We start from the raw sequence: 17,553 nt of genomic DNA, 5'->3' as shown, positions 1-17,553 counted from the left end.
TGCTATACATAAAAAAGAAAAGAAGAAGACGAACAAAGTTGTAGATTAAAACTGTCGAGTGATCGAGTGATGAATTAGTTGTTGTTTTTCAGGTGGTATATACATATATGCAGAGAGTTATTCTTTTTACGTTGACGTTTTGAGTAAACATAAACTTAGCATCATCTTTGATGTTCCTTTTTGTAAAAAAGAAAAAAAGAAAAAAAGAAAAAAGAAAAAGAGAAAAAAAGAAGATGAAGAGTTAAAAGCAGGAACGCAGTAATTCAATATTGGATAGGATTCTTCTATTTTTTTTGCTCTCTTTTGCTCTCATTGTTTTTATTCCAAGTTAATGAAACGTCACTGCAGGTGTCCACTTTTCTCTTTTCACTTTAATATGCAATGTCAAGATCAAAAGTAGTTAGAGAAATTGAAATGAACACTTTATCGTCTAATCAATGACGATCAGATATTTTGAATAAATAATTCATAGAAAGAAAGAAAGAAACAAAGAAAGAAACAAAAAGAGTTTATTGAATATAAAAGCAAGATGAATCTTTTCCCAATATTAGTTTGACAATGACAAAGTATACTTTCTTAGATATGGTCCAGATTGGGACTAAAACATGCCACGTTATTTGGCAAACGATGACAACTTCTTTGCCGACACCTACGATCTTCTTTAAACACTCTATTAGGTGTCCTTAATAGAGTAATGCGTTGATTATGAATGACTCTGTTTGGTATATCTTGGCACACTGAGGAATCCAATCCATTTGTCCTTCTCTCGTATTCATCATTTCGATAGTTTTCATAAAGTATGAATTATCCAAAATGTTGTTATACAATTATTATCTTAAAGAACACTGAAGCGTAAAAGAATCTGATGGATGTCGAATCATCGATAGTAGGCGACATCATGTATATTTTTGCCAAAATGATGATGACAACTACACAGACGGCATCATCTCCGGTTAGTCTACCGTGTCCGTCCCAGGTTTTTCTAGACTACTCTCCTCTAGCCACTCAAGAAGCCTCTTCTTCGGTCTGCTTCATCAGCCGTCGTCGTCGTCGTCGTCGTCGTCGTCGTCGTCGTCGTCGTCGTCGTCGTAGTCGTCGTCTTTGCATCCCCCTACCTCTTTTTTGACTAGCTTCTTCTCTCTCGTTTTATTGCGCGAGACTTGGTGGAGGAAGAGAGAGCGAGAGAGAGAGAGAGAGAGAGAGAGAGAGAGAGGAAAGAGGGCCGGCCAGATACGTTTTTAGACACGGAGCGTCCACGAACGTCGCGACGCCCTGAGGAGCAGTAGTCGCGTACCTTGGGCAGCTTCCACCTTGCCGGCTCGCGATTCTCTCAACTTGTCGTGTTCATATTTTCAATTCTTTCACGAAATCCAAAGAATTCATCTTGGAAAAACTCGTTAGCAAGATTTGCAATCAATGGACACCCTCCCTGTGTCACAAATTAGATACATCTTTTGGGATGTTAAAGTGATTTCAGGTCAAGACACTCGCGCGATTCTTAACGATAAAAGTTAAATTTGGGCCGAGCCACAAATATTTTATTCGTTCAAATAGTTTAGAAATTGAATCATTCCATTTTCGACGACGATCGACGATTATGCGTCGTTCGTCGCTAGGGGCAGAAAAAAAAAGGGAAAAAAGGGGAAAAAGGGAAAAATTAATCTTCAAGTTCGATATATATTCGATATATATTTAGTTTGTAAGTGGAGCAAGTGAAAGGACGGGGGGAACGAGTGAGCTTTAGTGAGTGTTCTTCTTTCTTGTTTTTCTCATTCCTTTTTGCTTGAGAGTTTATTCGAGTGTTTGTGCGTCATAATGATTTAGTGCAAATGAAAGAGCTCGACGGTCGATGAAAGAAACGACTGGTCGTCTAGATCCTATATACTCGTATTTTAAATTACATTGATAAGAAATATTCGCTAAAGTGGTTCGCGTGGCGAAAAAGGAGAATAAACCTGACGCGACAATGGCCGAGCGTCCTGGTGGCGGTAGGAGACGCTCGCGTCGCGACAGCATGGAGGCCGGAAGTTCTTTGCGTGGTACACCACCGGCCTCCAAGGATCGTAGGACTAAACGTTCTAGTAAACCGTCCAAAGAGAGATGGCTATTGACTAGAAAAACTTGGAGGTATATGGCCGATGCTGGAAGACGTTTGATACCCGACGGTGTTCACAATCGTACCGAGGATATACCAAAGATTGAACAATATTTTCAAGAAGTTTGTCAAAAGGAACCACGATTCTTATTATGGAGGAAATCTTCTTATCCCGGTACTTTAGGTTTTCGTTCACAGAGACGACGTAGACGAATTAAAGGTGGTAGTTGTAGAGCAAAAGCTAGTTCAGCCGACGAGGCTGACGACATTAGAAATCTTTCTTCTACAGGATTCGTCCTTCAGCCTACTACAGTTGGCAAATTCGATTTGGCCAAAGCTAAGAGAGATTTCTTTTTGGCATCCGACAGCGGCGGTAGCGCACCTTCCAGTCCAGTTCTTAATCGTAGAAGGACACCTAAGGAAGACGCTGAGGTTAAAGTTTTAGCTGATATGTTGCAAAAGTACCTGAACATGCAAGGCGATATCGGTGATACGGCCAAAGCTTTTGATAGAACTAGCGTGATCGATCATATCGAGGGTAAAGAACATTTTGATTATCAGAGTTTGATCGATAAGTTGCAACAGCATTTGGATCTCATTGTAGCTCAAGCGAAAAAAAGAGAGGACGTAGTTGCTAGTAACGAAACTATGTCGATTAGAGACAGAGACAATGTCCCTAAATCATCCCTAAATCAACAATCATATCAAAGTGATTACGTTCATAAATCTTTGATGGAGACTCTGAGTCGTTATTACAGCAAATCTCCAACTAGAGAACGCGTAATATCGGATATTTTGACCGATCGTAAGCTATTGGAAAAGCTTTACTTCGATCTTAGATGTACCAGAGGTTTTAGAGGACCAAGAGCAACCGGTGCTTACACTTCACCGTCCAACAGATGGTGGGCTAATCAGAGAACTCGAAACACGGCTAAAGAAAACGAAGATTGGTACACGAATAAACGAGATCCTATCTCACCACCTCCTTTGATAGCTGTTCAAGAACCTAGCACTGATCGTGGACCACTGGACGATGGTGTGCAAACGGATCCAGTTCCGCGTGAAGTTTTGGACGCTATACTTCTTGAGAGGGAAAAAGAGGAGAGTAGTAAAAGTGAAACGAGTGTACCAAAAGCCAGTGCACGTAGACGAAGTAGCGTTGACAACGATGACGTGTCACCCTCGGTTAGTGATACCATCAAAAGGTATCTCAGAATGGCTAGGAAAAAATCTATGGACGCTGATAAGGTAGATAGGTTCAAACGCGTTAACTATGATAGAAATCTTCGTAATATCAGGGCAAAAGGTGAAATTACAAAACCAGGCGACGACGATGGCAATAATAAAGGTTGTCAGACCTTAGACAATTGGGTTGTTAATTATCGTGAAATGTCATCCGTTGAAAATCCATTTGAGAATCTATCGGATGCTGATACGACCTCGCCAGCTAGTAGAAACGCAAGCTCGCGTAGCAGCATAGATGCTGGCCTTGGCTCGGAAGAACCCCTTACTCCCAAACATCATCATCATCATCATCATCATCATCATCATCAGTCCTTTCTATCCCATCTCCTTCATGGTTCCAATACTCACAAGGATAAACCACATTCGGCACCGGGTTCGCCAGCACTCACGTCTTCGTCGAAAAATTCTTCAGGTGGCACAGCGATGCAGAAGAGCAAGTCTTCCAGCAGCGTGGTACATCACGGTAGCAGGCTGGTCGCTAAGAAAATTTGGCGGTCCAGGAGTAAAAGTACTTCGAGGGCATCGAACCAACCATCTATCTGGACACCCCAGGTCAGTTCTCATTCTTAGCAATCAATCAATCAATCAATCAATTTTAGACCACAAGTTTTTCATTAATATTAGCAAGGAATATTTGTACATCTAACTAGGTTCTAACAAATGTCACACAGCTTCCCAATTTCCAGCTTTTTATATTATCAAAGGGATAAACAACGATGATTATAATCTATAACGTTATTAACAATCCCCATATGGAATAGATTCTTTAAATAGATCGTTTGTCAAACAAATGTATCACATTTGTATATATTAACAATTTATTAAAAGAAACGTATGCGTGAGAGTGTCGTAGTAGCAACTTTGTCAAATGTTTTAATAAGAATAAATTGATAGATTATTAGAAAATAGCTTAGAAATGTGTTTCTTCTTATCTAAGGATTATAAATCATTCTCACAGACAGGACATTTATCAAAAAGATTTTTCCGGTATCGGTGACACCGTTTATCTATCAGACCTTTGTCCGATCTTCATTTTTTCTTTCCTCCTGTAATGAACAAAGAGGACAAATAAAAGAGAAGAAGGTTGACCTTGCCGTAGACGATCTTGTTAAGCGGTTAGCGCGATAACCAATTTAGGGCCTCGGAATTTTGTCGGCGCCGCTCGAAATAGTCAGCCAACGGCGATGTGTATAAACTATACTTAACCTCTGCTACCACTACTACTACTACTACTATTAACACTATTACTACTAGTGCACTACCCCTACCATTTTCTTACTTATTCGCCACGTCCTTGATACACCTATAGTGTTTTATTCGATTTGTTTAAATCAATTTTTGGATTGATCTCTAACACTATCAGAATATTGTTATTATTATTATTATTATTGTTATTATTATTATAATATAATTTAATTTGAAAAGTCAGCTAATCCGTTTTGTTATTATTTTGCATTGGTTACGCATTGGTTTGCAACGTTACACATACATGTGCATATACCCATATATAAATATAAATTCGACGACAGGAATGTAACGAAGTAGTTTGATAGATTGTCCGATGCAAAATGAATTTTGGCAATGACTCATTTTGTGAGTAATGTTTCGATGTAAGAAACATTTACCGACACAATATCACACGTGTTACGGGGAATTTTACAGAAACTTTGGTCAACGTGTAATTGTTGCAAAAAATGTTTGTCTTTTAAATTTGAAGTTTAGGTATGCAAATCATATATTTTCTAGGGAAAATGCACGTGGGCTGGCACAGGTGGACGACGAGTTACTCTCCAGGATACTCCTTTGCGTTCTCTGTCAGAAATAGAAAGAAAAGTTTTATGCAGAGTTGCCGTTGCAAAGCTTCAAGCTCTCAATTTAGGTGTTCACATAAGGCCTCCGAGCGGTGAGTTTCAAACGACAACATTCATTTTTTCATCAACTAATTCGAATTAACGCAACTAACGCAATTTCTTGTCTTATTGGATTGACAATAATTATAAACTAGGAAACAGCCACTTGGCTGTCTTGTGCTATTCAAATGATTGACATATTTACGGTCGCGCAAAGGGTTCGTTTTCTCATTCGTCTCTTTATTTCGTCTCTCTATTTCGTCTCTTTCTTTTCGTCTCTTTCTTTTCGTTGACGATCCTATCATCGGTTTTACGTCAAAGTACCCTCCCTCTTTATCTCCTATGTCAACGGGACATTTCTTTACTTTCTTATTCTTTTTTCTTCCCGAGAACCGATATTTCACGAAATACGCGTACCTATATACGACGACGTTACTTGTTGTTTTCGATTCGCATACTTCCCATACCTACACTTCTTCTTCTTCTGCTTTGCTATTTGGAAGATAAATCTTTTGCAATGTTATATTTGATAATTATTTTGGATAAACTTATTAAAAAGTGTGTGTGTGTGTGTGTGTGTGTGTGTGGGTGGGTGGGTGTGTGTGAGTGTGTAAATGGTAAATCGGTAAGACGTTGAGCTTTACACTTATTCGTATAGGATGTTAATCTCGTGTTTTTGTATTTTCCTTCTCTCTCTTTTTCAATATAGCATCGATGTGTTGCGTTTCTCCGGGTAAAGTCGAATGAAAATAAATCTTCGCTCTTCCTCAGCGTAAATGTTTCGAAGTATACGCTTAAGCCATTCTAGCGCCATTTAGTTACAAGACGTCTGGCCGAAACGCGAAACGCTAAACGCGAAACGCGAAATGCGAAACGCTTAGCTATTTAAAGACACTTATACTCGCTTTTCGAAGATACTTGCTTTAACACCCGCTCTCTCAAACGTATTCCCACTCTTTTTCTCTTCCTCTTCTTGTGTGTGTACATTTATTTATTTATTTAATTAACAAACTTTTCAACAGATCTGTTTATTAAGTAAAACGAATGAAATGAAATTTCTTCTTCTGCTTCTTCTGCCTCTTCTGCTTCTTCTTTCGTTTTCTACTTTTTTTTCTACTTATTCTTTTCTTGATATAAAATATATATTTATTCTTGTTAATTTTCAGAATCTCTAGGGAGTGGGCCGGTTGCTACGAAACCAAAAAGGAGAGCATATTTGCTCAAGAGGAAAGCGCTCACGACAGGATTCTTTGAGAGTAAAGGCAAGGAGGAGAAAGACAAAGGTTAGTCGGTGAAATAAAAGAGGAACATTTTTCTCTCTTTTTTATTAATATGGGTACAAAAGCAAGGTAGAAGTCGTATAATTGCATCGAAGGTTAAGAAAAAAAAAAAACGAAGAAATCAAAGAGAAACTTTGTATTTCCATGTAACGATTCGAATAAATATTGTTTTGGGCTTCGTTCGTGATATTTCAAAGAGAACATTTTTCATTATGGGCTTTATCGAGAGAAAGAGAAAGACAGAATGAGAGAATGAATCGTTTGATTTGTAATTAAGGACGGCGATACATGTAAACGCCTAAATTTTAACCCTTTTTCAGAGGTTTTAATTCAAATGGAAGGAATAAATGAAGGAATAACTAATTTCCTGAGGCCCTCCTCGTGACGAAACGCATCAATCATGGTGATTTTTAGCTTTAGTTACAGCAATCGAAAATTCAGAAAAAGGGTCGGAGCGTGTTCATAAAACATGTATCTTATGGTTGAACTGGGGAACAACTAAAAAGTCAAAAAATCGTTAATTGGCCCGATTCAGACAAAAAAGTTTGATTTTTGACAGTTTTTCGGTCAAAAATGGCAATTTTTGACAATTTTTGACAATTTTTCTGGCATTCAGCTAGAGCTTCATCTAGAAGCTAATATTATAAAGAAAATGTGTGCTAAAGTTCATAAGAATCGGTTTAGAATTTTTTGAATTATCTTGCACGTCAGTTTGAAAAAAAGTCGTTTGGACAAAAATGCGTTCAAATTAAGGCGTCAGTCGCGTCTAGCGCCGAGTTGAGGCACTCGGAGCACTTCAATGAATTTTCAATCGATAAATAATGCGAATTTCATTTTAAAAATTGACAGGCATACTTTTAAGATGGTAAACCAACTATTTATGAAAAAAAAATTCGATTTTTTTTTATTTTACATGTAGCGCCGGCCTTAATACAATATCAATATTTATTACTATTGGAAATATAGGTATATTAATTATTGGAAGGAAATGTATCTATTATAATTGCAATTGGAGACAAATACTCTTATACCTTGCTTTATATATTTTGTAGAAATAATCTATCAGAGATGATAGAATAATTGGTTACGCAATCTCATCCGAGATTGAACAAAATAATCCAAATAATCCATTTAATTTTAAGGGAACGGTAGGATTATGTGATATCCTACCGTTATCGGATCGATCTAGACTTTTACCGACTTTTACCGACTTTTACCGACTTTTATCGACTTTTATCGATTTTCTATTAATCTATTCTTACGTACAATTCATATAAACCAATCACAGAGATGTTTCTAATTGCCTTACCTATACATATATACTATAATGTATATATTTTCAGATTGATATTTGATTCGGAAAAAATGACTGAAAATTTTCATGAAAAAATAAAATTATTTGTTTGGTTACGGAATGAGTATGGAATAAATTATGGGGATCTTATGTAATTCCTTTGTAGAGGAAAATAAAATTGAAGGGACTCAACGAAGCGACGAATGAAATCAATCGAATAAAGATTGATCGTATCACATCGAAGAATACGAGTTATTTGTACAGGCACGTGAACCATTACCAAGGACACGTATCGGTTTCGATACTTTGAACGCACTATTACGGACACCATATATCTTGATTTATCGACAAATAAAGAAAGAAGGAAAGAAAGAAAAAAGAAATATTGTTCTCGAGAAAAAATCTCTTTGGTTTAAATCGATCACCAAGAGATTACTATTCATTTTTTTGTAGTAATTTTGGTAATTTGTTTAGAATTTTAACACGATCATCGAATTAGAACACCCAATGAAAAGGAGGATTTTCTCTCGAATAAGACAAATTCTATTACTCATACAATACACCATGATCACATTTGCTTTTTTTCTATTATTTTCTAGTATAAGAAAGAGTACAAGAAAGAGATAAAAAGAAAGAAAAAAGGGAGAGAAGGAAGGAGAAGATGTTAGAATAAGCGTGGCAAGACCAAGCAAGACACACGAGTAGAACAGCCTGGAATGAGACACAATTTCGCTTGGTTAAAATTAGCCAAGGGGTGCTCGGTGGCGTTGCATATTTCCGCATATACCAGGTTTATTTGCGGTTCACGTCGGGTAGAAGTGCCGTAGGAACACCAGACGTCAATCGGGAGACTCTCTCTCTCTCTCTCTCTCTCTCTCTCTCTCTCTCTCTCCACCCTCTTCTTTTATCTTTCTCTGTCTATCTCGTTGAGGTCGCTCACTCGATACTTGCCCCTTTAAAACACCACTTATAACAGTTCGAACATTATTTCGTCATAGAGAAGACCCGTTATCTTTCTTAATCATTCTTTCTTATTTGTTTGCACAAATATCAATTATCATACTCTACTTCTTTATTTATTTATTTTTTTTTTAATTTCTAAACCACTAGACATTATTACGGTTTATTTATTCTTTGAAAGTTTGATGCTTGCTAAGCACAAGTTATAATTAGTATTAGTATAATTGTGTACTAAGTATTATTATAGTAGGAAATTATGTAACGTAAAAACTTATAAGTATAAAATGATGTTATGTGTAACAGATATCAATTTTTCTCTTATAGAATTTTGTCTTCTTTCAAACAAGAACAAAATGAAATGAAATTATAGACATTTGATGAATATTACAAATGGTTTTTTGTTTATTCTTTTTCTATGTATATCATCATTGTGTTGTTTGTTAAAATGAAGAGATAGCGAGAGCGAGAGCGAGAGCGAGAGAGAGTGAGGGAAGGGGCGGGCGGGGGGGGGGGGAATGGTTAGTTGAGGCCGGGGTGGCCCAGATTGCAGTCTATAAGCGGATCAGTATAAAGACATGGTTTGTTGCTTTTCAGCTTTTCCCTGCCTTTCAAAGTCTAACTTTACTTACCAGAAAACTTTTTCAAAACCATGAACCAAAGTAGATTATCAAAAAAAAAAAAAAAAAAAAAAAAGAAAAAAAAAACGATAATCAATTTGTATCAAAATTTCTATTGAAAATGCTTTTTTGTTGTTGTTGTGAATTTTGATATATAAAGGATTTTGATGAAATTATTGTATGAAAAGGAAAAATATATTGTGAAAGAAAAAGGTCGTTAAAGACGCGTTTACGTGAAGTATATGCAACTATGGCGGGCAAGTGTGCTTTTAGAAACCGAAAATAAAGTGGCCGAAGCACATTCATGGCCAAGTGAAATTATTATCAACGAGAACTCACGTCGCCAGGAAGTGATTGTTGCTAGTCTGGATAGAAATGTTGAAATTGTTCGATAATGACGTAGACGAAATTTCTTTTTTTTTATTTTTTTATTTTTTTTATTTTTTTCCATCCAAATACAATTACATATATAACGTATAATAACGTATAATAACGTAAAGAAATTTGTAATGAAATCGGGCGGGAAGTCGCGTGGATGCGAGTTGAACGCAGCTGCCGGATCGTAGATCAGATCGACGTTGATCTTGCTCTGTTTTGAGAGAGCCAACTGATCGAGATTATGAGAATAATTTGATCTAAAAAGAGAGAGAGAGAGAGAGAGAGAGAGAGATGAAAATGAGATAATGATCAGAAAACACCAACTCTCTGTACGATATTGATTTTAATTGTTAAAATCATCTGTTTTGATTCATTAATTTGTGGTTATTTTTCTTGTTTTATTTTAGAGCCAGCACCAGGCGGTCTAGTTTTTGGTATACCAATATCTCAATGTCTTGAGAATGATAGAATCGCTAGAATCGCTGCTGGGGAAGTTGCCGAGGTTGGTAGTTTGACGAGAAGTAGTAGACATGGAAGTAGAACGAGTTTTAGCAGCCTGATTGAAGCTCCTACGGTTGCAGCCAAAACTGAAGATGTAAGATTGCATTTTCTTTGTTTGTTCGATAAAGAATATTCTTTGAAGAAATTCCTCTACTAAGAATATATAATATAGCCATTAAAGAGAGATAGGTCAGAGATAGGCCAAAGATTGTCAATTTTGTATAATATTGGATCGTAGAAGTGAGAGGAAAATGGTAGAGTAAATAGTAGGTAGGAGTACGGGTCAACGTATTATTGTCAGACATAAATCAAGGAATCGAAAGAAAATAACATTTGATATTCGCGAAGAAGAGTAACAGCTAACTCGATAAGATAGATTAATTATTTTCATAATGTATGGATACGGTTTGTAGTAACGATGACGACGAGAGTGTTAGCGACTAGAGCGTAACCGTCTTTGATCCACCCACGTTTCCGACATAAGAGACTTACTTACACATTTGAAACGTTTACAAACGATCAAAATGATCTTTTTTAAATGACCAAGAGGAAAAAAACAAACGTCCTTTTCAAATTTGCTCTGTCATTTGGTCTCAATGATATATAGTAATGTTGTTTTAAAGAAAATGGAAAAAATTTGGTGTCAAGAAGAATTTTCGTTAAATGATCTAAAAATGCACCATACGTGTTGTTATTTTTATTATTATTATTATTATTGTTATTGTTATTGTTATTGTTATTATTCCAATGATCGAGAGGATCTATTTAAAGAAAGATTCGTAGTAATGATAAAAAAAGAAATACACATGGGAGAGAAGAAATGTAGGAAATCGATTGGTCGCAATTGACGATCTAAAGTGTCTCTTGCGGTCAAAGTCGTCTCGACTCCAAACCGCCCAAATGATCTCGTCATCGTATTCTTATCGTCATCGTCTACTCGTCATCGAATCAACCCGACGAATCCGTTCGAAGATTATCGGATGGCTACTTGCCGAGCTATTCGACTACGGATCTATTTTTCGATCAAATACGTCACCTTCAATTCTGCATCGCGTCTCGACATTTAATAATATATTTTGTTTCGTTCTAATGCATTCAACAAATTTTCGGAGAGAAAGAAAAACGATGACGACAGAATTTAACATGAACGGGCCATTATATATTTTGCCAAAAATTGTGACATTCAAAAACGATCATATTTAATAATTCAACAAATATTTCATAAGACAAATATTTCTTCTCATTTTCTTTTTTATCATCTCATAATCATAATATAATATATATATATATATATATATAATTATAATATAATTAAATTGATATTAATTAATATAATTAATACGCCTGAATGCATACAACACTTTATACAATGTCGAAATATTGTTTGAAAGTGCCCCTTGGAGTATGCAACTCCATCTTACGCGTCTACAAATCATGGGTTACGTACTTTCAGGGCTAGTTTCTTATTGATAGATAGCGCTCGCAAGCAACATTATCGACGATTGCGAAATATCCATATGATTAATTTATTTAATCCAATTAATATTACCACCATATATTTTCATCGATTATTTTAATTATAATGATAGATTTGTATCCATTAACAATCGTATCGATCTTTTATCAAATCACACCCCCATTCTAAAGAAGTTTTCACTTCAAAAACTCTTCATTACGAAGAAATTCTCGTAAATGTTTAACCTGGTTGTTACTGCGTTTGACGGGTATAATAGTCAAGAGTAGAAGATTATTCTTTGGTTATGGCTAGTCCATTCTCCTCTATTCTGTCTTGTCATCTTTCAAATAGGGCTACGTAATGAATAGGCTAGAAGAAAATAGAAGAAGGAACAGATGTAATTATTGTGTTGACAAAGACGTCACGTGTGTCTCGAACTGATGCGTCGTCCGTGACGTCACAGAGATCGACGATGGAAATAGAACACACATACCCAAACACAAAAGATCATCGTAGATGGCTAATTTTAACTAATGGATTAATTACAATCCCACCATATTTTCCTTCAAATAATATATTATTATATCTTCCATCATTGTTTTCGTCTAACAACATTTTATTTATATCCAGGGAAAAGTTGATTATCTTTTTTCTTTTGTTTTTTTTTTGTTTTTTTTTGTTTTTGTCAACAATAGGGTGGTTCCTGTGAATCATTACCGTCGAAAGGTGGAGGAGCATTAACCGGAAGTGATTCTGGTGTCCTCGAATTGAGCGATAGTGGCGGGGGAGGAACAACAGGCGAATGGGATGCGGTACCAGGGGTAGTTAGACAATGCATTAGACATCTCGAAGCTACTGGGCTTCGTACGTTGGGAATTTTTCGAGTTTCACCTTCGAAAAAAAGAGTTAGACAGGTTAGTTCGAAATTGAAGCTTAAATAAAAAAATGATCGATGCGAAGGAAACATTAAAACAACAAATGTTAGCAGAAATGAGAGATAAATCGACGAACTATAAAAAAAAAATTGCAGTTGAGAGAAGACTTCGATTGTGGTCGTGAGACGAAAATTGGTCCTGATCAGTGTCCTCACGATGTGGCCGCCTTACTAAAGGAATTTTTTCGAGACCTGCCCGATCCTCTTCTTTGTAGGGATCTTTATCAAGCCTTCGTGCATACTCAAAGTAAGAAAGTCATTCTCTATTCTCTACAAAAACAAAGAGACATTTTTCATCTTTTTTTATTTGCTTCAATCATTTGTGATAACTTTCGAGCACTGTTGATTTTTTCCAGAGATCAGGAATAGGCGATTGCAACAAGAAGCCCTTCAACATCTTATTCAATTACTGCCAACGCCAAATCGCGAGACACTTTGGGCATTACTTCATTTTCTTAGTATCGTTGCATCCAACAGCGAGGATCAAAAGAATGAAACTGGCGAATGGATACCAGGAAACAAAATGGATACTAATAATTTAGCTACTGTTAGTATCATATAGTACTTTACTTAGCAATAATATTTATTATTATTACATACAGAATATACAATATACGTTGCTGTAGGTTTTTGCACCTAATATACTTCACTGCGTGAAACCTGGCCAAACTCGACCAGAAGTTTCAGCAGAGAGAGCCGAAGAGAGAATAGACGTGATAAACGTGGTACGAGCTCTCCTTGAACATGCTTCGACGTTGTTCACAGTTCCAGCAGCATTGTTAGACGAATTGTACCTGCACATGATGGATACTCATCCAGCCGAATTAGATTTGGCTCTTTCTCGACGTGCCGAGGAGTAAGTTATCAATTATTATGATGGATATATATATATATTAGGTGCCCCAGTCACTCGTTCCTATGGTTTTCTTTTAATAAGTTCATCATTTAATCTTAATATATATATATAAATTACGTGTTACGTTGTTTACTCGTAAACTACTGAACCGATTTGAACAAAAATTTAGCACACTGTGTGCAGTTTCATCCAACTTGAAAGATACGATAGTTTATATCTCCTCAATTTATAATTGCAATAAAGCATTAATTTCGGTAGGCAGGTAATTTGTGAGCCATAGCTAGGCACCCACACTAGGGCACCCACACTAGGGCACCCCTAGTATAATATAAAACTAAGATATATTATTCTTCTCCACAGACAATGCGGAGACGAGGTTGATCCATGTAGCGAAGCAGAAAATTTTTCAGTCGAAGAAACTGTTGCAACATCTGGGAATACGTCAACTCCGGCAACAACGACAACGAGAAAAGTACATTTATTTCAAATAGAAATATTTCTTATGTTTATACCGATAAGAAAGTAATTGTTGATTTGTTTATTTTTCAAGGTTTGGACGCGAGAAGAATGTTTGCATCAAACGGCTGGCGTGGGTGGTGATATTGGTCCAAGGCCGCGTCGTCCGAAAAGGCCAGGATCTCGTAGAAAAGAAGAAGGAAGAAGTAACAGCGTCGACAGTGGATCTAGCGAGGATCCAACCGATCCTCGTAGAAGATCTTCCCCAATGGTGATTACGGCTAGCTTAACTATACCAATGTCTGGAGCGTTCACGTTGAACCTCGATGATCCAGACATTCCTTATATCGAGGAAACGCCTAAACAACCTAGTGCACCACCAAGAAGACAAAGGCAACGTTCGATATCTGGTTGTAGCGAAGGTTCGTTCTAAATTCTTTCAAATTGGTAATATGTAAAAGCTTGTTTATATTGTATAATGTTCTCATACGATAACCAGGTGGTCGGCATGGTAGCGATAGCGCAGTTGGCTCATCGGCAACCTTGTCAGGCGACCAAGTACCGAGTTCTCCACCCTCTTGGGCTTCCACGCCTCCTGCTAGCCCTGACAGTGCTGTCACGGCTGTCTCGTATATTCCTGATCAACAAGCTGTCTTGCAAAGGGTCTCCTTTACCACGTCCAGCGAGGTTAGGCAAGTTTCAAGGGGTAGTAATCAAGAAGTTGGTAGAAGTAGCGCTACCCCTTACACGCCTAGCATCACGAGTATAGGTGGAGCTGTTTTGAGGTAAACTTATCAACATAACACTTGACAAACTATCAAATCCCATCATATATTTGTAATAATTACATGACAAATATTACCACGTATAATTGCAGGTCTAAAACGGCAGATATTGAAAGGATGCTACACATTAATAGGTCGGATCGAGTTTCGGCAAACCTTCAACATAGTAAATCGAGCGTGGTAACAAGTTCAATGTCTACGACGAGTACGTCGGAGAGCAAGAAATATACTAAAAGACGTTACACCGATTCGAGGCATCAAACTCGTCATATACCGGACTTGGAAACGCTCGCTGGGAAGACAACGACGATGACGGTTACGTCATCGATGACGATGTCATCTACGACGGCATCGAGTTCGGTCATTGCGACAACGCAAAATCCACGTGGCTCGACAGGTGTCGTCCAACCTGTTTGGAAACGACGAGAATTGATCTCGAGTGCACCTAAGGGACGTGAAAATTACTTTTGAAATTGTCAACTCCTCATCCTCATTTTATAAATATCTAAAGTCGTCTTTTCATACGAACGATTTTATAGGAGGAAGGTGAGGCTAGAAGGAGGAATGTGAAAAGGATTTTAATTAGATTTCTATCATCTTTTACTCGATTTAAGTAGATACACGCTAAGACTCTGTTTTACTGCCTATATCAGGTCTGGCCTGGCTAAGTGTTCCTCGAATACAAAGATCTCCGTGACTGTGTTGACTATGCTCAAATTTTCTCTCTCTCTCTCTCTATCTATCTATGTCTATTTCTTATTTCCTTGCTTTATACTTTAATTAATTAATTATTTGTAAAAAAGATAAAATTGTCCTTTTGTTTTAATTTTGTTTCAATCGATCGTCGCGTGATTTATTGAGACGTATGAGATTAACGAAAAGGATTACTTTTATTTATTTATTAAGATATTCAGTAGATTCGTCTTAGATAATTATCATGGAAATGGAATTATGTGGAAAAATAGTAAAATAATAAATATAATGTCTATGGTTAAAAACGTGACCAAGGGACATGAAACAAATCGACAAATTTTTCTGAACAAATTTTTATTGAACGAAAATGTTTTTCGATCAATAATGTCGACGTCTAGTAGCTTTTCTTTATCTTTCTCTTCTTCTTCTTCTTCTTCTTCTTCTTTTTTTTTTTTTCAATCTTTAAGCTAATAAATGAAGATTAATTTTTTTACCACATTGTGTATATAAATTAATAATAATAATAATCATCCATGAAAATATAAATCCTGTCCAATTAAAATAAGGGACATTTGTTTACAGATTTAAGACAATATTACATAGTAATTTTTTATGATAAAAAAAAGCACATGACAATAATTATAAAAATAATCTGAATGCACCTTAAAATAGGCAACTCTTTATACGTCGGTAATACAGTTTGGGAATATGTAGTTGTCTGACAGGTAAGAAATTTGGCAGCAACCCCTTTACATAGACTAACATTTTTACACAAAACGTATGGAAAATTGCATATCGTCAGGCATAAAGTACAATTTATTATTATACATTTGTATAATTAATTAGTAAAGAAAAAAAGGAATTTTATATTAATTTTTTTTAAAGAAACTTTTTAAACCGACAATTTTTGTCTGAAATTCATTTATTTCTTTAATTCTCTTCTCTGGTTCTTTCTCTTTGTTATTTGCCACAGTTTTTAATGTGCAAATGTAAAAATATTACAATACGTATGTATATGTATAATTATACATCGAATTAATATCAATTATTTAAAAAAGAGATGCTCATTTCTCGAGTAATAATAATAATAATAATAATAATAATAATTAGCAAAGTGTGTGCGGACAACATTTGATTTTTTTTTTTTCTTTTATACAATCGACTTCATTTCTAGTTTTCCTTCCATTTTTTAAATATCTATGCGAGAGTATGATGTGGAAGAACGTAAACAAAAGTGAAGAAAAATTGCAGTTTTGCAGAAAATGTGACAATAATAATAATAATAATACTCTTAAAGTAATAAAAAATAATATTAGTAATAATAATAATAATAATAATAATAATAATAATAATAATAATAATTGAACATTATTGCGATGAGGATATTTTTCGTGAGACCTGCTCTCTCTTTCTCTCTCTCTCTTTTTTTTGCTATTTATTTTCCGAATAAAAAAATCTAAAATTAGTGCAAACAATTGTCTTTTTCTTTTTTTTTTTTTTTTTAATTAAAGGTACGAGCTCGAAAAAAAAACAGAGTAGAAATAATAACAATAATTATATAATAATAATTATAATAATATACCATAATGAGGACAAAACTAATATTTTATGTTTCTAAAGAGACGGAGGGAGAAGGGTAACTTAAAATCACTTAAAATCATCATCATCTACGATATATCTCTGTTAATAATAATAAACTCTGGAGGATATTTTCATAAAAATCCAACTGAGTACATACGTATCTATATATATCTACATGTGTATATATAGAAGATGTTCAAAAGGTTCCTAGTTAAATCAAAAGTTGATTAGGTAAATTTGAAAATCAATTTCTCTTTTTCCAGAAATATTTTAAATAATGTTTTTTTACCTTCCGTAAAAATACCAGTTCCATTTCTTAAACTATAAGTCAAATTACAAGTGTGAAATGTCTCTCGAAAAATAGTCATTGATTTTGAAACATTACCAACAAAAACTTTTCAACTACTCTGTATTACAAACAATCACTAAAAAATATAAGTATATATATATATTTATATATATTTATATTTTGATGTGTGTATACAATATACTACATATCTCGCTATGTATACTTAGCTGCCTTTTTAGGGCTGGACGGATGTGATACAATAAGTCATTTTTAATGAACTTTC

General features: G+C 35.5%; 1 protein-coding gene across 1 annotated transcript; it reads left to right on the top strand.

The window, feature by feature from the left end:
* The first annotated feature begins 454 nt into the window (after nucleotides 1–454).
* Nucleotides 455–16,931, top strand: RhoGAP102A (Rho GTPase activating protein at 102A). The gene is made up of 12 exons (XM_015332454.2): nucleotides 455–3,892; nucleotides 5,087–5,243; nucleotides 6,357–6,473; nucleotides 10,127–10,314; nucleotides 12,372–12,590; nucleotides 12,707–12,857; nucleotides 12,967–13,157; nucleotides 13,237–13,466; nucleotides 13,827–13,938; nucleotides 14,017–14,344; nucleotides 14,422–14,707; nucleotides 14,800–16,931. Exons 1-12 carry the CDS (start codon nucleotides 1,967–1,969, stop codon nucleotides 15,176–15,178), a joined length of 4,284 nt encoding a protein of 1,427 aa, XP_015187940.2. The 5' UTR covers nucleotides 455–1,966; the 3' UTR covers nucleotides 15,179–16,931.
* Nucleotides 16,932–17,553: the final 622 nt, after the last annotated feature.

This window comes from Polistes dominula, unplaced genomic scaffold (genome assembly GCF_049000335.1).
Source record: "Polistes dominula isolate Pdom_NZ unplaced genomic scaffold, Pdom_raw_medaka contig_307, whole genome shotgun sequence".
In the NCBI taxonomy this organism is placed as follows: domain Eukaryota; kingdom Metazoa; phylum Arthropoda; class Insecta; order Hymenoptera; family Vespidae; genus Polistes; species Polistes dominula.
Note: the sequence above shows the minus strand (reverse complement) of the source record. Positions and strands in the feature narration are given on the sequence as shown.

Coding starts and splice junctions, on each gene's coding strand:
- RhoGAP102A (XM_015332454.2), top strand. CDS start 1,967: ATGGCCGAGCGTCCTGGTGGCGGTAGGAGACGCTCGCGTCGCGACAGC. Junction 13,467..13,826: donor CTTTCTCGACGTGCCGAGGA/GTAAGTTATCAA, acceptor TCTTCTCCACAG/ACAATGCGGAGACGAGGTTG. Junction 13,939..14,016: donor CAACAACGACAACGAGAAAA/GTACATTTATTT, acceptor TTATTTTTCAAG/GTTTGGACGCGAGAAGAATG.